The 23,303-nt window shown below is 40.8% G+C and overlaps 1 protein-coding gene across 2 annotated transcripts in view; it reads right to left on the bottom strand.

The window, feature by feature from the left end:
- Positions 1-23,303, bottom strand: part of LOC141523097 (taste receptor cell protein 1-like) — a 33,565-nt gene that overhangs the window by 1,330 nt on the left and 8,932 nt on the right. Inside the window, exons 3-13 of one of the 2 annotated variants that reach the window (XM_074236373.1) lie at positions 16,997-18,852; positions 15,177-15,238; positions 11,597-11,754; positions 10,450-10,580; positions 8,997-9,061; positions 6,826-6,965; positions 4,670-4,794; positions 4,530-4,588; positions 3,919-4,064; positions 580-695; positions 37-126 (exon numbers count right to left, since the gene is read on the bottom strand). In XM_074236373.1, the coding sequence (XP_074092474.1) occupies positions 37-126; positions 580-695; positions 3,919-4,064; positions 4,530-4,588; positions 4,670-4,794; positions 6,826-6,965; positions 8,997-9,061; positions 10,450-10,580; positions 11,597-11,754; positions 15,177-15,238; positions 16,997-18,852 (2,948 nt within the window). Of the gene's footprint in view, positions 1-36; positions 127-579; positions 696-3,918; positions 4,065-4,529; positions 4,589-4,669; positions 4,795-6,825; positions 6,966-8,996; positions 9,062-10,449; positions 10,581-11,596; positions 11,758-12,338; positions 12,396-15,176; positions 15,239-16,996; positions 18,853-23,303 lie in introns of those variants that run through there. The other variant, XM_074236374.1, reaches the window with a different exon arrangement.

Raw genomic sequence — 23,303 nt, forward strand, 5'->3', positions numbered from 1 at the left:
GCAGCAGAAAGGAAGGAGAGGGGATTCCAGGCCTACCGTATACTCAGATGCGGTGACCTGGCGGCCGTAGCGAGGATTCCGGACACACAGACCAGCTATTTGACTGCAGATGTTTGTCTTAAGTACCTGGCTCAGGAAGACATGTGTGTGCATGTAAGTGACTGAATCCAGCCTCTGGCCTCACCCACTCAAGAATCCAACATCACCCTACCAACTTGCAGTCAGGCTTCTCAATTCCCTCTAAATCCTCTGGAAGGGACCTGACAGAACTTCAAATCCAACCTCTCATTTTACAAATGACTAACTGAAAGGCAGAGAGGTTCATTTGATTGTCCAAGGTCCCATAGGCAGTAAGCAGGTGAGTAGAATTTAAATTAAGTCTTCTGCCTCTATATTTAGAGCTTGTTCCTCTGTATAAATCTATACCAGGATATTCGAGAGAATCTCTTCTAGCATATCAGAAACTTGGGGCATAATCATGGGGTCACATAACCATACAACCTCCTCAGCTCAGGCCAGGGTGGTCACGGGCATAACAGGTCCCGGGTTCCCACCATCCCAGGAAGGAAGACCACTCACCAGGAAGAGAACCAGGGGGACAACCAAGAGAAGCAGGATGCCCAGGACTATAACAATCACAACATAACCATGGAAGGAGGTCTTGGGTGGCAATGATGGCCTAGAACTTGGTAAGTCTGGAACAGAAAGAGAAGTAAGCAGGGAATCTTTCTGTGCCTGGCCATGCCCTATATATCAAGCCCCTGATAAAAGTGCGTGGACTGAGTGGTACAAAGAGCAAATATGACCTTCCTTCCCCTCATGTTCTGGACCAGGAGAGAAGACAAAGACAAAGATAAGACCTAAGACCCCTCAAGATTCATATAAGCAAAGTATACAAGGAAAGAGAGCCCTGAGGGCTTAGGGACATTCTATTTGCTGAACTGGGCCTTTCTAGTGCTTCTTCTCGCCAGTCCACATCTGCCAAATTAATATTCCTAAAACACAGGATGATAGTACCACTCTAAGAATCTGTCGTGGCTCCCTTTACTTGGGTGGGGGTTTGCCATTTAACACCTTCTGCAATCTGGCTCCACTTTACCATTACAAGCTTGTTTCCCCTTTATGTACTGTACTCTCTACTTCAGCCTATTAAGATGCCTTATTAGATATTAAGGCAGGTATTTAATCCTCTGCCTCTCTACCTCCCCATGTCCACCTCTTGGAACCCCTAGCTTCCTTTAAGGCCCAGCTTAGGTGCTGTTTCCTAGAGAAAGCCTTTCCTGATTCCTGCAGACCCCATCTCCCCCCACCCAACACCACCATCCCTAAGTCATCCCTTCTAAAATTACTCTTGAATTTATTTTTCAGTGTAACTATATTACACCAGCAAAATGGAAGTTTCCTGAGGGCAGGGACTGGTTTCTTTTGACTTCATGTCCCCAGGGCTTGGTAAAGTGCCTTTAATATAGGAGGAGCTTAAGAATTTTTTTCTTATTTGAATTTCAGCTTGAATAATAATGAAAGTGAAAACCAAAAGGTCTGGCATTTGTTGGTGGATAAGTAAGAAAAGGAGCGATTGGAAGGTGAGGAAAAGAAAAGTTGCAGAATGGTCCTAAATGCCAGCGTGAAGCCATAGGATTTACTTTGAAGCATACTAGAGAGATCCTTGAGGGGTTTGAAGAATGAGTAGTGACTGGCCATCCTCCTCACCACTGCCTCTTGGGATCCCAAGAACCTTCAAAATTCTGTTCCAGTGCCACTTACCCTTCCTGATTCCCCAGTTGCTAGCACCACCCCTTCTTTAATTTACATCTAAATCATATATATATATATATATATATATATATATATATATATATATATATATATGTATATGTATAATGTATATTTATGTACGTGTGATCTCCCCCACTCGAATGTAAGCTCCTTGAAGGTATGGACTTTTCATATTTTTTTCCTTTGCCAAGCACTTTGAACAATGACTTCACATCATAGGAGCCACCACATCAATGCTTATTTTTTTTCCATTCCCATCCCAAGCATACAGCATGTGCTTAATACATATTTGCTGATTAATTATTCTGGAGTTTCAGTTCATGGTGTGGACAGACTTTGTGATGGTAAGATTGAAGATATCAATAGTGAAAAGGGGACTAGGGACTGTTGTATAATCTTGGGAGGCTTTGGGATTTCTCTCAGGGAGTCTAAAGATTGACTATGCTAAAGAAAGGCAGGATTGTTCTAAGGATGGTTGTTTTGTTTTTTAGGATTTTTGCAGGGCAATGGGATTAAGTGACATGTCCAAGGTCACACAGCTAGGTAATAAGTTTGGATTTGAACTCAGGTCCTCCTGACTCCAGGGCCAGTGCTCTATCCACTGCACCACCTAGCCACCCCAAGGACAGTTGTTTTAAGGCATATGGGAGAGGCCACAAAAAGGAAGTCAGACCTACAATGGGACCTCAACAGGAGAGTGACCAAGAGTCTTAAGGGTGCCCCAAACATACTGAGTTCCGCATCTCTAGAAGGCTTCACAAGAAGGCTCTAGGATATCTCCATGGAGTGTGATGGAGGACAGGTCAATGAGGACTCAAACCTGAAAGCAGGCATAGATTTACCCTTCCTGGTGGGTTACACAGAATATACTCAGGATACTCCATTTGTTGCCCATTCAACACATGGAAATTTGGGATGCTAGTTCCTAACCACAAGTGACTGAGGGGGCAAGTATGACTATATGATGATGAACAGTCTTCTGGTTGTCTGAGGAGCCGGAAGGACTAAAGACTCCTTAGAAGTTAAGCCAGAACTCAGAGTACATTCAAAAAGTTTGAGGAATAAATCTCTCATTGCTTTCAAGTGAAGACAAAGAAACATTGTGGGTCTTACAATGGCAGAAGGAACAGCAGACCACCTCTCCAATTCAACCCCACATGTCCATAATGAATGCCACTTCTATTATTTTTTTTCTCTTCAGGTCTATTTCCCCCATCCCCATCTTACATGAATAAAGTCTCCTAAGATGGAAATGTCTGGATTCTTAATGAGATTGGGAAATGCATCAAAGTCATCTGGGACCCCACTGGCAGCCAGAGGACTGGAACCAAGAAGAGCAGCAATGGAATCTACTGGACCTGCTTGACTCACCTTACAAATGTGGACTGAACTTTCATCCTGGAAGGAGCTAGCCCAGCTGGGCAAGGGAGCAACTGGTCCATCAGCTGTGCCACACCAGAAGAATATCGGATGGGGACTCCTCAGAGAGTGGAAAGGACTCTCAAGGGTCCACAAGTACTCTCCATTGCTTGGGATGTGTGTGATATTTTAACCAATATGAGCCCACTTTCTTCAGGGGCTGAGTGAACTTCCTATTTTAATGTTTTTATACTTCTATCCTTGCTATACTTTCTTAATAAATATTTCTTAGTAAAAGGTTGATATTGGGGAGCAAGTACCTGGTTGATTGATGTTGGAGAGCATCTCTTGGGGGCTCTATTAGAAACCCCAATCCCTCAAGATTACCCCTAGATTTCTGAGGGCTGAATTAGTTCATAAATAGAGAAGTAGCCCTGAAAGGAGTGCTAGAAAGGGACTTCTACTTAGGTAAAGGTTGAACTCTATGACTTCTACCATCCACAAAATCATGCTGTTTTATGTTCAGGTAAATGGATGGAAGAGACAAAAGTAATCTGATGTATGAATACAGAAGACAGAAAAAGAGAGACAGACAAACAGAAAGACAGAGACAGAGAAAGACAGAGTCAAAGACAGAGATGGAGAGAGAGAGAGAGAGAGACAGAGAGAGACAGAGAGAGGGGGGAGGGGAGGGGGAGGGGGGGAGAGAACTGGGCAAATGGATCTAGGAAACAGAGGAAAGAAGTTGAGGGTGAGAGGACTGGACAATATGAGAGTACTGACCAAGGCCAGGACTAGCCATCTCCACATAAAGGCCTTCTGTATCCTTGAGGGTTCCCAGACCCTGGGACACCCACTCTTGGACATCGGCCTCTGAAGGTGCAGCACTGAAGTAGGTGGGCCTCACTCTTGCTGTCATCGGGCTAGGCCTGTGAAGAGAGTCCAGAATGATGGAGGGGTGGGAAGCAGAGGTCAAGCAGGCCAGCTTGACTCAGACTATATGAATCTTCTGGTTTAGGATGCCCCCTTGCCCCCAATATGTCAATGTGTCCATTCCTCTGATTATGTGTCCTTAGAGAATTCTGAGGGACCATTAGGAGGGGCAGCCATGGAGTCAGGAGGACCTGAGTTCAAATCCATCCTCAGACACCTAATAATTTCCCAGTTGTGTGACCTTGGACAAGTCACTTAACTCCATTACCTTGAAGAAAAACAAAAAAGAGAATTCTAGATTCAAAGGCTTGCACCCAAAAAGTAAAGCTATAGGAAACTTCCCTCTAATTATCTTCCCCTTCAGAATCAAGTCACCAGACTCCTGGGTCTCCTTAATGCTGTTCCTGGGTGAGTAAAACAGGGTAGAAAAAGGGAAAGGAGAAAGTGGTTCAGTCACTCACAGGAATTCTTCCACAATGACTTCTGCAAAATTCTGGGTGGACTTGAGGATGGTGGTAAGCTGGGAAAAAAGAGGATTATGGGTCAGGACCTTCACTGACTCTTCCCTTTCCCCCTCCCCTCCTATGCAATATAGACTCACCCCACGGGTCAGCTTCCCCCGTAGCTCCCGAGACTCCCTGCTTGCCTTGTCCTTGAGCGCCTCTGTGAATGGCCATAGTGGGATCCGAAGCCACAAATTGTAGATGGTCAATTCAGCCTTCTCCTCTAAGCAATGAAAGTATGTTGGAAAGTCAATCCAAGGAAGGGATGGGGAGGGTTTCTTACCCCATCCATACACTTCCTCTGGGCCAACAAGGTGGGTGTCTATGAAACCCCACTTCTATAATGGATAGAGATCAAGTATCCGAGTTAAGATCCTGCTGTAGACATTTACTAGCTGGGTGATCATAGGCAAATCATTTAATTTCTCAAGGCCTCAGTTTCCTCAATTACAAAAATGGGGATAATAATATTTACATCCACCTACTTCATGGAGTTGTGAAGAAAGTGTTTTGCAACCATTAGAGTGCCATAAAAATTAGAATTATTAAGATGTAGGAATGGGAGTTGATCCCTCAATAATTAATTCTCCCTTCCCCCCAGGGTATTTGATTTAATCACAAAAAGTAGTGAGCAGGTAACAGAAGGATTAATTTGTCAAATGAAATGCAAAATGTGGCTAACCTGAAAATATGTTTTGCATGAGTGCACGTGATCAATCTATATATATTAAAGTGTTTGCCTTCTCAATGAGGAGGGAGGGGAGGGAAGGAAGGAAAGAATTTGGAACTCAAAAAAAAAAAATAATAAACCAAGGAAGTACCTAAATCTGCGTAACCCTCTTACCCCTTTACATAGTGGAAAAATTTCCCTGGTAGAATGAGAAAACTCTCCATTGGCTAGCTGAAGATGGACCTCCCCTTAGAAAACTAACTTGTGGGACAGCTAGGTGACACAATGGATAGTGCACCAGCCTCAGAGTCAGGAGGACCTGGGTTCAAATTCGACTTCAGACACTTAATAGTGCACCAGGCTCAGAGCCAGGAGGGCCTGGGTTCAAATTCGACTTCAGACACTTAATAGTTATTTAACTGTGTGACCTTGGGCAAGTCATTTAACCCCATTGCCTTGCAAAAAACAACAACTACAACAAAAAAGAAAGCTTGACTGCTTTGGACACATTTGAGGCAGGAAAACCTCGTGAAGTATGAACCCTGGAGATACAGAGGAGAGCCTGCTATGAAGGAAAAACCTTCAAAGAAATCTCACTCTACTTCTTCACTTATGCCTTTAACAGAAGACATGGTGGGGGTTGGGAAAAGGAAGGGACTTTTTTTTTTCTCTTTCCTCCATTGGCCATAGATAGCATCTTACTCTGTCTTTCAGGAGGAAGAACATTGCCACCATGAATCAGATCCAGAGAGAAAAAAATATTCAAGAAAAAAATGAACCCTAGCAGTCATAAGTCAAATTTGCAAAGAACAGACCCAAGGAGCTACTATGCAGACTCTACATCGCTCAATTTTAGTCCTTTGTTCTGGAAGAGGACCAAATTTTAAGTAGAGCAGCAATGAGTAGAGTTCATGCATAGGTGATCCTTGTGACTAAGCCATGTGGCTCAAGAACAGGCTCCTCTTATCCAAAAACTGTACTGGACAAGGCAATCCTGGTATGTTTGGAGCCCTTCACACTTTCTGGAACAATAGGTTCTAAAGCCTGACTCTACTGAATAAATAACCCTTGCCCTTTTTTCCCTAGGTGTAATGTTAAAATAAGGGCATGAAATCTTTGTGAAAAAAATGATGCTATGCAAATATAAAGATTATTATTATTTTATAAATTTCCAGTCTCTATATTTTGTTTGTTTTTGCAAGGCAGTGGAGTTAAGTAACTTGCCCAAGTTACACAGCTAGGTGATTATTAAGTGTCTGAGACCAGATTTGAATTTAGGTCCTCCTGACTCCAGGGCTGGTGCTCCAACTACTGAGCCACCTAGCTGCCCCACATCTATTTAGACAGATAGTACCTGCATAACAAAAGTTTCTCTCTCAAAGGAGCTCAATTCAATTGACAAGTAATACATCTTCTCCTCTGCAGTGGGGCAAGGGTTATTATGACCATAAATGGAGGATTAGAGAGTTTAAGTGACTGGCCCCAGCAAAGTAGAATGAAAAGAGATCTCAATTTTTTCAACTTCTAGAACCCCAGACCATATCACAATAATACCATCCAATGGCAGCTCAAGAATGGACTCACCATTGACTGAGATACTGGATTTCTGAATGTGTGTATCCGTCATCTCACGGGCAAGAAGGTCAGCCAGGCCTCGCAGACCAGCAGGAACAGGGACATTGAACTTGTACACGATGGTGACGCCTACCCACTGGTCATCATTGCTGGAAGAGCAGAAAGTATCTTCAAAGACTGGGCAGGTTTCAAACTTTGGAGGTTTTAAAGTTGGCTTGGCTCATCCCCAGGAGAGGGGCCAGTTTCCAGTGGCTTGATCCCCTCCAGTTCCACCACCATCCAAAACAAGAATCAGTTTCCCAGAACAATATGAAGGACCTATCAATGTCTACCATAGCATCAACATTGTAAAGACAAACATCTTTAAACATCTGGGCAATGACCAACTGGGATTCCTTCATTTCATGATGAAGATCACACAGCTAGGAAGTCCAGAGCTGCAACTGAAGCCCAGGCCTCTGGTTTCTTTGCTTTTAATTAACTCCAGTCTCTTTGAATAGGGAGATCAGGGCTGTAGAAAGAGCTTTGAACTAGGAAAGCCAGATACCCAGACTTTGTCTTATTCCAATTCTGTCAGCAACTCACTATTGCTGGCCATTGACAAGTCATTTTTTTCTCCTTGGGTCTCAGTTTCCTCCTCTGGAAAATGAAAGGTTTGGGCAAGATCAGGTCTTCACCATTTGTATCATGGACCCTAGATGAAGGCTTATGAAGCCCTTTTCAGGACAATATTTTTAAATGCACAAAATAAAATAAGAATACAAAAAAGTCAATAATATTGAAATGGAGCTATCAAAAAAACATGTTTACAGATCCTCAGGTTAAAAATCCATGGACTACTAAGATGATCACAAATTTAGAGCTGGACAGGATCTTAGAGTCATGTATACCAGCCTCCTCATTATACAGCTGAGGAAATTGAAACCAAGAGGAAAGGAAATGATTTGTCCAAGGTCACACGGGATATAAATGTAGGGGGACAAGGGAGGTGGCTCATGATTTCAGGGGCAAAATGACTCTCTCAAAATATTCTCTCATCATTGCTTACCAATACAAGAAATTCCACTGGAAGTTCCTCCACCTTAAAGTTTTGACTCACATTCAAATAAAACTTCCTGAGAAGGAGAATACTGAAAGCTTTTTTTAGAAATTAAAACCTGAATGTGAATGAGAGCAACTATTGTTTGGGGAAGTAGTGTGAAAAGAGAACCAGAGCAGATGGGGGGGACAAGGAATTTTGGAAATGAAGTCAGAAACTGGGAGACAATGAGCTATCATCTTGGGAAGAGCTCAGAGAAAGAACTTTGGACTTGAAGTCAGATGGTCAAGGTACAAATCTTACCTCTGATATTTATTACCTTTGCAACTGTGAATCTGAATTTTCACATCTATAAAATGGTGCTAATAACACTTACCCTGACAAAAGGATTCACCAAAGCACAGAATTTTCAGAGCTAGAAAGAATCTCAATGGCCATCTAGTCCAACCCATACCTCTCAAAAAAAAAAAAAAGTAATCCTCTCTACAAATCAGACAACCAGTGGGTTGGAATCATCTGTCCCCAGAGGCAGAGGCAGCATTAATGATTTGGAAATGCTTTCTTAAATCCAACCCAAATCTGGCTTCAAGTAGGATTCTACCTAAATATCATTCTCAGACAAATCTGAATTTCTCTGGTTTTAAAGATACTGCCTCTCTCTCTCTGTCTCTCTGTCTCTCTGTCTCTCTCTGTCTCTCTGTCTCTCTGTCTCTCTCTCTCTCTCTCTCTCTCTCTCTCTCTCTCTCTCTCTCTCTCCCTCTCTCTCTCTCTCTCTCTCGGCAATTGATAGTGATAGTGAACCCATTGAATGAAAAGTTGCTGGGGTAATTGGGGTTGTATAGAAATCCTTGTTGCAATTAGAAAAAGGAGACAGAGGTAGAGTAGATCTGGGGGGAAGGAAACTGATTTCAGCACAGAAAACTCTGGGTTCAAGTCCCGATTCTGACACATTGCTGTAACTAAGCAACAAAAAAAGTCATCTCTTGGGTCTCAGTTTCCCTATCTGAAAAGTAGGCATCATAATAATATTTGGAGCGTATACCTCCATGGGATTGTTGTGAGGACAGTTATTTGTAGCCTTGAAAGGACTCAGTAAATAGGAGGAATTCTCAGCTTGAAGAAAAATGGGGGTTGTACCTACCTGAAGAGGAGCAGAGGCTGCTCCTGGGGATGCATCCCATAGAAGCCCAACACCACTGGGGTCACCTGAAGAGAAACACAGAAAGAGGCAAAAGATAGTTTCCATCCTCAAGGAGCTCACAGTCTAAAGCATTCCCTCCTTAGACCTCTAGCTCTGACCTAAAGCACAGGACTAATGGCAGAATTCTACTGCTTAGTTCAACAAATATCTGCTGTTGCCTCCTTTGAGAATCTGAGTTCAAACCCAGCCTCAGACCCTGGGAAAGTCATCTATTATCTGTCTGCCTCAGTTCTTTAATCTATAAAATGAAGATAATACTAATACTTATATCCCAGGATTGTTGTAAGGATTAAACAAGATAATTTTTGTAAACCTTAAAACCTTTTCTGTGTACATGCTGTGATCCTGATGGTCCTAGGAATGTGTCTGTCTCTGAGTTGGTTTCCACTCAACAAGATATGAGATTATTATACTGGGATGAGAGGGGAGCAGACCTAAGTCCCCTCGTTGTGTGTTTTACAGTCAAAAGATTTTGGAAGGGATCTCTGAGATCAACTCATCCTTCTCATTGTACAAGTGAAGAAAATGGAATTTATTCAAAGACTCGCCACTAATAAGTGGAAGAACCTGATTCATTGATTCTGAACCTCATGTTCTTTTCCCTATACCATGCTGCTCTTGGACAATTCATTTAACTTTTTCAGGTCTCAGTTCCCTCACCTACTCTGATAACCTCACAGATGAAATGAGGAACAAATATAATAATGATATTTCCCTCCTCAGAGTTCTCCTGACACATGGAATTTCCTGGTTTGTGTTAGTACCTAGCCAGCACATCATAAATGTTTATTGTATGTATGTATGTATGTATGGATGGATGTATGGATGTATGGATGAATGGTTGGATGGATGAATGGAATACACATCTTTTTTCCCCGGGTAAATCATGTGTTTCTTAGGGTTTAAGCACTCTGTCATTCTCATCTCCGTTCCTCTGTCCCCTTCCTTCAATGCTTTGCAAGAGGAATTTACACGCACACACACACAGTAGAGGGACAATAAATATACATTGATCCATACTTACAGCTTTAAAAAAGTACTTTGGAGAAAGGTGCTAGACAAATGTGAGGAATTATCAGAATTATCCACCTTGAGTCTTTGATTCTAAGAAGACTAGAGAAGGCTTAAGCTGAGGAGGGCCAGTCGAATAAGGGGAGATAGAGAATGGATTTGTGGGGCAATGAGGTAGAGCAGCTGATACATAAGAAACATCATCCCACCCATCATCTCCTCAATGGGACTGGGTTTTTGTCTCCTTCCCTAAGACTCTTCCTTTCTCTGTCATTCTCCCTCACCTCCCCACCACCACCATAGCTAGCCTAGGGCTTTGGTTCACTGACCAAGTAAAATGCTAACTCTGTAGCTTGCAGCAGCTTTAGGAAACCAGACTTACCGGTCCCATAGTCTGTCCTTCCAGGGTAGTGTAGGTGGCAGATCCAGGTCTCAGAAGCGAGGACACAAAGGGTTCCATGGTGGTGAGGGAGACATGGACAGTTAGTGGGGCCAAGGTGGTCAGTGTAGAAGCTACAGAAACAGATTGGAAAGGGGAAAGGGAGACAAAGAATTTCAAGGCACCTAATCAGCCATAACCAGGTCTCCAAGATCCCTAAGACAATCGAGGTCACAGAGAGGGTAACTAGAAGTTGCCTCTGTCTCAGTTGTCTTCAGTCTTGTATCTCTTTGGGTAAATCTATGTTAACTTGGTTCAGTATTTCTTGATCCTCTTTCTTTTTACCTTCTAGGAATCCTTCCCAGATTAATTAACCTAACAGGTGAATACTATCTCTGGGCCCTTCTTTTGACAGCAGCTTTTAGAATTTTGCAATGACCTATAATCAGATAAATACAAATTTTACCTGTCTTGTTTGCAGTTATGCTATTTGGCCAGTGGTCCAGCAAGTGATGTACTTCCTTACCCCAGAGTTTCCCCATTTCTCAGTACTGGAAATCGTTAGGGTACAGCCCTGGTGATCTCCACAATCTCTTACTGTTTTCCAGTCTACTATATATGGTATACTATATCTAGTATAGAAATGCATAGAATAACCTCAGTCTAAAATTGGGTATAGTCTTACCCATTCAGGAAGGTCTAGGAAAGCTGAGAGGGACCTACAGGATCAGTCTATAAACTCCTGGAGGAGACAGAGAAGAGGTATCCAATTTCATTATTCTGATCCCGGAGGGACCCTTTGGAGCCGGAAAGAAGTTATTTGAGGACTAATTCTAAATTGTTCAGTTTCCCCCATTTGAATTGACCATATGGAACTCATTCTCCAAATCAGGGAGAATCCAAAAGATTTTGAAAAGCTTCTTAGAAAATTGTTCTCCAGTCGGTCAAGTGAAAAAGCAGAGAGGATATTAGGTCTGGAATAATTCAGTGAGGACAGAATCTGGGAAAATGACCAGGGTTCCCCATAATGCCACCATTAGAATTGGATGGGAATTTGAAGGAACAGAAAGTTGACAGAAGTTAGAGAGAGTCATTGCTGATGTCTTTTGAAAATGAGCCTGTCTCTGTCTACAAAAGTCTTGGAACTTACCTTCAGATTGGATGCTGTTCTCAGCCAGAGAGAGGTTACCCAGCATCATCCCTATCCCCTTCACTTCTCGATATAACACCCAGACAATATCCATGGAAGAAGGAGCTCGAGTCTTGTTTCCAAAAACGATGGTTGTGTTCACCACCACTGAGCCCAGGCTGCTGACAAGGATTCAATATATTTTTCAATTCCATGGATAAAGGCATAGCCAACAATTTTATCAAACCCACTAATGCCACAGGTGGCACAGTAGATAGAGTGCTAGATCTGGATCCAGAAAGACTCATTTTCTTGACTTCAAATTTGGTCTCAGACACTGTGTGCTCCTGCAAGTCACAACTTTGCCTCAGTTTCCTCATCTGTAAGATGAACTGAAGAAGGAAATGGCAAACCACTACAGTAACTTTGCTCCAAGAAAACTCCAAATGCGGTCATGAAGAGTCAGACATGACTGAAACAATTGAACAATAACAAACAGATGTCACAAAGCTAGGAAGGAGAGTTAACATAATGGATGAAGGAATCAATCCTAGGTTATTTATACCGGCTAGATTATTGGACTGAAAGCAATGAGATGAAATCAAATTAGGATTTTTTTTGTTTGTCTATTAACAAGCACTTTTTTTCTTTTCCTACCTCCCACTATAATGGAAAAAATACCCTCTAACAAATTCTCATATTCCCACAAAAATGTGTCTCATTCTTGCATGTTTAGTAAATCAAGATTAATGTAAAATCTCACCTTTAGGCTCAGAAAATCCACTACACAAGTAACAAATGGGAGCAGTGTGGTCTAACAGTAGCTCAGTAAAAAAATCTGAGGATTTTGGTGGGTCACAAGCTCAAAGTGAGCTCACAGAGTGATGTAATGTTTTTTAATGCCTTATAGGATCTCAGATCAGCAACATGATGACCCCATATTGGGAGGCCAGGGTTTTGTCATACTCTCCTCTTGTCAAACTTTATCTGCTCCATTCTGGGCACCACATTTTAAGAACCCTTATAAATTGGAATGTATCCATAGGACTATAATCAGGGTAGTAAGGAGTCTAGAAACCATGTCACACAAGGACTAATTGATGTTTAGGATGATAAAGCAAATTAAAGGTGTGTGTAGGAGGTGGGGAGATTATCATTGTTTCAGTGAGGGACGGAATTTACTCTATGTGGCTATAGAAGGCGGAAATACAGCCAATGTATGAAAATTAAAGGGAAGCAGATTTCAAATTAATATAAAAAATGTCTAACTATTTTAATTCATGATCCAACAGTGAGGTAGATTGTGATTTATGATAATGAGCTTCCCATCACTGGGGATGATCAAGCAAAAAGATGAGCTCCAGGCCAGATGTTAGGTGACCTCTGAGGTCCCTTCCCCTCTGAGATTCTATCTAGGTTCATGACTTATATTTATGAACCTCCAAAGAAACACCTATCATCTTTCTTTTCCAATAGGGACACACCAAAAGAGACATGGTCTTATGATTATTGTTATTGCTCAGATGTTTCAGTTGTTTCAGTCACTTCATGATCCCATTTGGGATTTTCTTGGCAAAGATGCTGGAGTAGTTTGCCATTTCCTTCTCCAGGTTATTTTACAGATGAGGAAACTGTCTGGTATTTCTTGCATTGTAACACTCTTCCTGATCACACTAGTCATACTGATATCTCTGTCTTCTCACCTCTTTCAGCTTCATAGAGTATTATTCACACTTAACTTCATTGGTATATGTTTTATACCATTTTAAACCTAATTGATCCCAGAGGATAAACACTGCCTCTCCTTTTCCTTTTTTTCTTTTTCCTTTTTTTTTTTCCTAGGGTTGGGATCAGGCACATGGTCAGGATTGAGGCTGGTGGAGATTCAATAAAGACTTCTTGACTTGGAGCATGGGTAGCTTTGGTGCTGTCCCGGGTGCTGAGCTGAGTGACTATCATAGACAGTCCCTTTCTTCTGGGGATTTACAAGTCTGGTTTAAATGAATATACACTTTTCTCAGTGTCTTCTTATCTCTTACTTCAAGAGGTCCTAAACTCATGGAGCAAAGAATTCTAGTAATTCTCTCTCAAAATTCTCTCTCTCTCTCTCTCTCTCTCTCTCTCTCTCTCTCTCTCCCCCCTCTCTCTCACTCACACACACACACACACACACACACACACACACACACACAGAGACACAAATAAAATTCTATAGGGTAGACAAGACCTCAGAGATCTTCCAGTCTGAAAGATCCACAGATCAAAGAGTTTGTGAATTTGGGTGAAGACATTTCATTTTTATTCCAAATTAATTTCCTTTGTGAGTCTATTAATTTTATTTCATGTATTTAAAAACATGCTTCTGGGCAGGGTTTCATAGACTTCATCAGATTGCCAAAGGTTTCTATTGGAGGGAGGGAGGGAGGGAGGGAGAGAGATAGAGACAGAGACAGAGACAGAGAGACAGAGAGATGGAGAGACAGAGAGACAAAGAAACAGAGTGATTTGCCCAAGATCACATAGTTAATCTTTGACAGGACCAGGATTCCAATCCATGTATCATGACTTTATATCTTGAGCTTCATTTCACCACACCAAACTATTTCTTCTGGGTATGGTAAAGGAAGCTTGGTGAGGAGAGAAGGAAGGGACACAGAGGTAGAGGAATAATTCTGGGCTAGGAGAGATTTTGTAAAATAATCCTCCCCTGCCCCCCCCCCCGCCAATCTGACTAAAGACAAAGCTAGTTCCTACTCCAAACCATGTCTAATGACATTAAGAAAGAAGAGAGTTAAGAGTCTAGTTGTGTTCCATGAAGACTTCTTTAATGACTCCAGTTGGAAGCTATCTCTTCCTCTTTTGACATCATAGTATTTTTTATTGCTTTTATGCACTGATCATTCTAACTTACAATACAGGGTGTTCAGAAGTGTTTCTGAGGTTTTAAGCTTTGCACTAAGACTTTTGGAACTCTCTGAATCATAAGTGCCTAAAAGGAATACTAGATTCTATGAAGTCAGAAAATACTAAAGCTTAAAACTGCACTGACTTTTGGAATATCCTATATAGTTAAGTGTATTACTGTATTATTACTGCATTACTTATTTTTGATACTAAATTATATTCTTTGAGGACAGGAATAGCATCTTAATTATCTTTGTATATTTCCCAGTGAAGTGAATTTTCTCTCTCTCTCTCTCTCTATATACACACACACACACACACACACACACACACACACACACACACACACACATATATATATATATATATACATAGTAGGAAAGAACAAATGAATGAAAAAGCATTTATTAAATCACTGACCTTATGCCTCACACTAAGCTATGTATATTTTGGGTGTAGAAATTCAAAAACAAATATTGTCCTTATCCTCAAAGACCTTGTATTCTAATGGAGGAACCAACATATATAGGGGAAATGGGAGTCATAGAGGTGTTTTGGTCTGAAGTCGTAGGGAAAGTAAATAGAGTCAAGAGGAAAATCAATTTATATTAGACACTTAATCATTTTTTTTCAATGATCTGAAAGTGGAAATTGGAAGGAGATAAAGGAGACATGGTCAAGAGCAATAATGGCTTACCTAAAGCCACTGATTTCCACTCGATCAAAGTTGGAGAAAGCTCTCTGATAGATGGGAGTCAGCTGGAGAACACAAACAAAAACAAGCTTATCTGATCTGCCTCCTAGCAGCTAGAAGCTCCCAAGAGGAGTCACTATGCCTGTCAAATTAGAATAGTAATCATGTGTATTTGTGTAGTTTCATGCTTCTAATTATCTCACTTGGTCCTCACAACTGTGCAAAGTAAGTCATACATGCATTATTATCTCCATTTTGTAGATGAAGAAACTGAGGCTCAGCAAAATGAAGTGGCTTGCCCAAGGTCCCACAGTGAGTTTGTGGTAGAATTGGGATTAGAATCCAGATGTCTTGACTCCAAGTCTTTATCTTCATTCAAGGGCCTCATCATGCTCTCATAAAATGTAAACTAGTTATACTTTCCTCCCTTCCTTATCTTGACTCTTTGGTGAATAAGCCTACCCTATCAACACTTCATCCTTGGATAACTCCCATCATCCACTACCTAGATCTTCATGGAACTTCATGATTTTCACTCAGGAAATCAGTTCAACTCTATACTGCCTTCTCTCAGATGCCTTGGCACCTTAGCCTATCAATGATCTTAGCCTACCAAATCTCAGCCTAGGATTACTCCCACCATTTAATCATGCTTTGCTCCTATACAAATGCATATTCATATGCATAGAGGTAATCACAAAATTCTGCCGAATGGGTTCACTGCAGAAAAACAACCCCTTTATCCCCTCAAATCAATCAATTCACCTTTTATTCACTGCAGTGACTTTTCCAAATCTTTTTCATCCCTCTTCAAGTTTTTATGGCTTCCTCCCCCCAACCCTGCCCCGCCCCCACACATACACCCTCAGCTGAGAATTTTGCTTTGTGTTTCACTGGAAAAAATTAAGGCCATCACTTTCTTTTCCCCTTCTCCTCATTTCACATCATTTAGATATCTTCCACCACTATCTCCTCTTTCAACCTTGTCTCACATCAAGAGGTGGCCCTTCTCCTTTTCAGGACAAAGCACAAATTATATCTACATGCACAAATTATTTCATTCCATCCCATCTTTTCCAGCAAATAGCTCCCTCTGTCATTTCCACTCTCACTAATCTTCAATCTCTTCCTTTCTATTGGCTACTTCCCCTACTGTCTACAAATATATCTGTCTTTCCCACCTTCAAAAAAACCCCTCAATTGAATCAAATGATTCATCCATCCCCACTAATTATCATCTTATATTTCTCCTCCCTTTCATGGCTAAAAGTCTTGAAGTCTAGCTACAATTGATGCTTCTTCTTCCTTTCCTCTTACTCTCTTCTAAACTCTCTGAAGTTTGAGCTCTGACTTCTTCATTCAAATGAAACTACACTCTCCAAAATTCCCAATGATCTCATAACTGCCAAATCAAGTATTTTCTCAGTTCTCATCCTTCTTGACCTCTGCAGCCTTTGACACTGTCAATCAATCTCTTCTCCTAATATTATCTTTCCTTTAGGTCTTTGGGATACTGATCCCTCCTGGTTCTCCTTCTAACATATGATCATTCCTTATTGGTCTTTGCTGGATTTTCATCCAAAGCTTATGAACAAATATACAAATAAGTGAAAAAATGGAATGAAAATGAATGAAAGTGGGGGTAGCTAAGTGACACAATGGATAGATCATTGGCCCTGGAGTCGGGAGGACCTAAGTTCAAATTTGGCCTCAGATACTTCATAATTAATTAACTGTATGACCTTTGGCAAGTCACTTACCCTCATTGCCTTGCAAAAATCAAGAAAAAAAGAAAATGAATGAAAATGGTCTGCTTAACCCACCTGATTTTTCACATTTTCACTCAGGAGCCTGTATTCCAGGGAGTTGGGATCATAGAAAACATCTGTGAAGATTTCATTGGTGATTTTGAAAGTCAAGGGTCTAGATGCCTGGTTATAACTTGGAGAGAGGGATACTGAGTTCAGTAGTGAAGGATGTTGAGCAGAAGAAGAAGAAGGCATGGAGAGTTCAGTTTCAACAAAAGTAGGGCTCCTTGCTGAGTCCATAGTCTCAGTCATTGAAGGATGTGACCAAGATAGATAAGGTGTGATGGTAGGGGTAACTGTCAAATGAACACTTGAAGTTGCTGAGGATGATGAGGCAGATGAAATGCTTGAGAAATGTTCTAGGGAGACCAAAGAGGTGGGAGATGATTCTATCACACTGGTTGCATCAGAAATGTTTATCCGTGGGGCTGATGAAGCTGTAGTAAGAGGAGATCCAGATGGTGAGAATCTGGTAGGATCAGACATGGATAATTCAAATCCTTCTTGATGGGTAGTTTGATGAAAAAATTGTAGGCTAGAGGTGTTGATTGAGGACTCAGTGGATGTTGATGTAGATGTAGACTCAGAGGAATCCCTATGAATTCCAGATGTGTTAGACTGGGTTGTACTTAAAGCCATCATTGGTGGTGATGGTAAAAGTGATGATGATGATGGTGGTGGTGGTGGTGAATGTAATGTTGGAGATAGTAGTGGCAATGTTAACAGAGATGAAATGGTGGAAGGACCCCTTAAGCTCTCAGAGCCCCCATTGGAAACATTAGAAACAGTAGTATCATTCATTGGATTTTTATCTCGTATCGGAGATTCAGATTCCGGCTGTCCTGAAGGGTCAGGGAAAGGAGCTTCAGTCTCTGTAGGATGAAGGGAAACCAAATCAGGAAGTTCAGGTACCACTGATGATAAAAGCTCAGTAGATGGTGATGTGATAGGAATAGATGTGGAAGTATCTGACTCCAAGGTACCTGTAGAAATGTCATTCCCCAGGTCACTTGGAGCCAGTGTCAGATACAAGGAGGTCCTTGCTTCAGCTATGCTAGAATTCAGAGCAGAAGGGTGCTCTAACATCACTGGTCTTTCCATCATAGGGGAAACAGATATGGATGCCTGAGGTGGTGTAGGACCTTTGGATTCAGCAGAAGAGGTAGGTATGGTGGTAAGTGCAGTTAAGAGTCTAGCTGGATGCCTGACCAATCCAGATGTGTTAGATTCAGGCTCCCCTGGTCTTACAGACATGTTAGCCCTAGGTCTATCAATAACAAGACTATGCAAGAATGATGAAAGGTTAGCATTTCTTTCAGTCCTGGGGGTCTCTTTGGATATTAAATAATCAATTGACTGTCTTGGATAAAGAGATGAGGATGAAGAAATGGCTCTAGGAGACGCAGATATCAACATCTGTTCCGTAGACCCAGAGACAGAGGCAACAGCAATGGATGTGGTCCCAAGCTTGGTTGTTGTTTTGGGGCCAGCAAGCTGCACTGGTCCATATGGAGTCAATCCAGAGGAAGCTGAATGGAAGGATCCAGAGGACCTGTAGGAGGCAGGATGGTCTGAACTAGAAGGCAAGATCAGAGGCCTAGTTGAAGAAAGCTGACCAGATTTAGAACTCAGACTAGATAAAACCCCCATAGTAGGTGGTCTTTGAACCCTTGATGTAGAGGTGGATCCAGATGTTAGTTGTGGTGACATGGTTTTCTCTGCACCCACATTTGTCCAGGAGGAGTACCCCTTCACATTATCCTCTGAGGATTGATGATTCAGACCCAGGTTAATCAAGGGTAGCAAGGGATGGAGGAGGGCCTTGGCTTCATGTGGATAATGTTGAGATGAAACCAAAACTGCCAAGAAACCTGAGAAAAATGAAAAATTTTCATTAGCCTAATATCTAGGGAGAGACCAGATTGCACTATGAAGGGGAACTGATGATGATAATGGTGATAATAACAATCCATATTTCTATTACATTTTACAACAAACCCATGAGGTAGGCAGTACTCTTAATACCCATTCAGCAGAAGGGAAACTATTTCTCCACATTTTCTAAAGAGACAAAGAGTTTGCAAACTCTAAAGCAGTGAGACCAATTTATACCAAGATTCAAGAATGGATTTTTTTTTAGGGTTTATTTTTTGCAAGGCAATGGGGTTAAGTGATATATTATAGTGAATGAACACAGCTAGGTAATTAGTAAGTGTCTGAAGCAATATTTGAACTCAGGACCTCCTAACTCCAGGGCCAGTGCTCTATTCACTGCACCATCTAACTGCCCCCAAGAATGGATCATTTTTAAAATCATATTTTGTTTTTCCCCAATTACATGTTAAGACAATTTTTAACATAAAAGAAGAAATTTTAAGTTCCAAATTCTATTTCTTCTTCCTTCCCTTCTCTCCCCCTCCCTGAAGGAGTAGTAATATAATTTATAGATATACAGTCAGGTAAAACATTTCTATATTAGTCATTTTCTACAAGAAGACTTGAACCAAAAAAAAAAGAAAGAAAGCAAAAAAACAGTTTATTTTAATCTGTATTCATACAATATCAGTTCTCTCTCTGGAGACTTATAGAAAGTTTCAACACGAGTCCTTTGGGATTTTCTTGGATCGTTGTATTGCTGAGAATGGTTAAGTCATTTACAATTCTTCATTGTACAATATTGCTGCTTTTGTGTACAACTTTCTCCTGCTTTTATGCACTTCTCTTTGTGCAAGTTCTTGTAAATCTTTCTAGACTTTTGTGAAATCATCCTGCTTGTCATTTCTTAAAGTACAATCACACATCCCAGTTTGTTCAAACATTCCTCAATTAATGGGCATCCCTTTGGTTTCCAATTCTTAACTACCAATACTTAACTAATCTCTTTGGGGTTTATCAAATGGTATGCACAGTTTTATAGCTCTTTAGGCATAGTTCCAAATTGCTTTCTAAAATAGTTAGATCACAATTCCACCCACAGTGCACCAGTGTCCCAGTTTTTCCAATCTCCTCAATTATTTATCATTTTCCTTTTTTGTCATTTTAGGCTATATGATTTGTGAGATATTACCTCAGAGGTTTTTATTTTGAATTTTTCTAATCAGTGATGATTTAAGTATTTTTTTCATATGACTCTCATTAGCATTAATTTCTTTGTCTGAAAACTCCCTGTTCATATCCTTTGGCTACTTATCAACTGGAATGACTTGTATTCTTATAAAATTGACTCAGTTCCCTATATCTTTGAGAAATGAGGCCTTTATCAGAGATACTTGCTGCAAAATTTTATTCCCAATTTTCTTCTAATTTCCTTCTAATTTTCCTTCTAATTTTTGTTGTATTGGTTTTGTTTTGTGCAAAAACTTTTGAATTTTACATAATCAAAATGATTTATTTTATATTTCATAATGCTTTCTATATCTTACTTGATTCTAAATTCGTCCCTTATTCATAGGTCTGACATATGAACTACTCTATGCTCTCTTAATTTGTTTATGGCATATCAGATCCCTTTATGTACAAATTATATATACATTTTGAACTTATTTTGGTTATGTGGTATGAGATGTTGGTCTATTACTAGCTTCTGTCATACTATTTTCCAGTTTTCCCAGAAGTTTTTGTGAAATAATGATTTTTTGCCCCCAAAGTTTGGATCTTTGGATTTATCATCATTCACTTCAATGTATCATGTATCTAATCTATTCCGCTAATCTACCACCCTTTCTTAGCCAACACCAAATTGCTTTGATAATTACAGTGTTCTACTGAAAACTTAGGCATCTCATGACCTCATCACAAACATTGTCTTTGGTTTACTTAAATGTAATAAACCTCCTGGATGTACGCATGTAGCAAACATTGGCATCTATTAGACTGTGATTGCAAGGAGAGAAGGACAAGATGTGAGAGTGACAAAGGCAATATGTAGTGCAGAGTGCTGGACTGATCACAAACTCATCCTTCCTAAGTTAAAATATTCATATTCAACCAAAGTGGCAGCCCCAAGGCAAAATGAATACTAGAAGAATTAATATCAAGAGATTGATGACAATCTGTTAAAAACCTATGGAACAGCTTGTTGCTAATTTGTAGGGAAACTGAGCCAACACAAAGTTGGCAACAGTGGAGCAGAAAAGGAGTGAGCAGCTTACAGAGATCTGGTACACAGCACTACATTTGCTCATCTAGGTCAGAACACTGGCTAACACCAAGATTAATTTGATAAAAATGATAGGAAAATACAGAAGCTGCTAAATGAAAAATGAGAACTCAGGGTTTACCAGCAAGATAGTTCATCCATTTCTAAAAAGGCAGCATTTAATTCCATTAAAAGTAAAGTCCAAGCAAAGCTTATAGAGATGTAGGACTTTTGGCTCAGTAAGAAGACAGATGAAATTTAATTTTTTGCAGACAGTAACAAACCAAAATGCTGTTATGATGCCCTGAAAACTATGGTCCAAAGACATATGGGTGCATCTCATCTACTCAGTGCTGATGAATCCACATTGATTAATGATAGGGACTAGATCCTATAGAGATGGGCTCAACACTTCCATAGTGTTCTTAACAGACCATCATCTATCAATGCAGAAGCCATTGACCACTTACCTCAAGTTGAAGTCAATCAGTCCCTAGCTAAAGTTCCAACCAAAGAAGAGGTTTTGAATGCCATTAGGCTCCTTTCAAGTAACAAAGCACCTGGTGCTAATTCTATTCTAGCTGAGATCTACAAGGTAGGGAGTCCATTACTCATCCAAAAACTGACCAAAATTTTCTAGGTTATATGGCATGAAGGGGTTATCCCCCAAGAATTCAAGGATACCTCCAACCTCCATCTCTATAAAGATAAAGGGAATAGATTATCCTGTGACAATCACAAGGGTATTTCTTTTTTAGTCATTACTGGTAAGATTCTTGCTGGAGTCCTTCTCAATAGGCTGATCCTTCACGTGGAAGTTGGTCACCTTCCTGAGAGCCATTGTGGCTTCAGAAAGGGTAGAGGAACAGTCGATATGGTGTTTGCCACCCAACAACTCCAGGAAAAATGCTAAGAACATAAGAGAGGTCTGTATACAACATTTGTAGATCTAGGGAAAGACTAAACTGCACTATGAAGGGGAACCGATGATGATAATAGTGATAATAATAATAATAATAATCCATATTTCTATGATATAAGTCTCGAGGGTTAATGAAAAATTATGTCAAAATTTGGTTGCCTGGGGAAGTTCATCAGTATTGTACATCAATTTCATGACAGCACGCATGACTGCATTCTGGATAGTGGACAATGTGCTCGAGATTTCCCAGTCACCAATAGAGTGAAACAAGGATGTCTCCCTGCTCCCATGTTTTTTAGCATGATGTTCTCAGCTATGTTACCAAACACCTTCAATGAAGATGAACATGGCCTAAAGGTCAGCTACTACACTGTTGGCAAATTCTTTAACTTGAAAAGGTTATAAGCTATGACCAAAGTGGAGGGAGTGTTGGTGCATGATCTCATGTTTGCAGATGCTGATGCCCTCAATGCAGCCTCTGAAGCTGAGATACGACAAAGTATGCTACTTGTGCTCATTTTGCTCTAACAACTAATACCAAGAAAACATAGATGCTCCATCAGCCAGCACCACACCATCCATATGTGGAACCATCGATTACAGAAATTGAGAAGTTCTGAGTACTGTGGACAAGTTCACTTACCTTGGCAGTGTCCTTTCCAAGGAGATACATACTAAGAATGAGATTGACACTCGAATTGCCAAAGCTAGCTCACTATTTAGTTCCGAAAGGAAATATGGGAGAGAAGAGGTAATAGATTGCCTACCAAATTGAAGGTCTACAGAGCTGTTGTGTTGACCTCATTGCTGTACACCTCTGAAATCTGGACAATCCACCAACACCATGTCAGGAAACTGAATTGCTTCTATTTAAACTGTCTTAGGAAGATTCTGAAGATCACCAGGCAGGAGAAGATCCCAGACACTGAGGTCCTTTCTTGAGCTAAACTGCCTAGCATTCCAACATTACTACAGAGAGTGCAACTACGGCTGGACATGTTGTTAGAATGCCAGACATATGCTTGCCAAAAAAAAGCTATTTTATAGAGAACTCACCCAGGGCAAGTGCTCACAAGGGGGTCAGAAGGAGCAAAACTGAGATGCCCTGAAGGTCTCATTGAAGAACTTTAGTATTTGTACAGCATAGGAGATACTGGCATAAGACCACCCAGCATGGTGTTCCCTCATCAGTGAGGGGGTTGCACCTTATGAGGAAGGCAGAAGCAGCTCAAAGAAAACATGACATACATACCCCTGGTGTT

This window comes from Macrotis lagotis, chromosome 4, assembly GCF_037893015.1.
Source record: "Macrotis lagotis isolate mMagLag1 chromosome 4, bilby.v1.9.chrom.fasta, whole genome shotgun sequence".
Taxonomy (NCBI): Eukaryota; Metazoa; Chordata; class Mammalia; order Peramelemorphia; family Peramelidae; genus Macrotis; species Macrotis lagotis.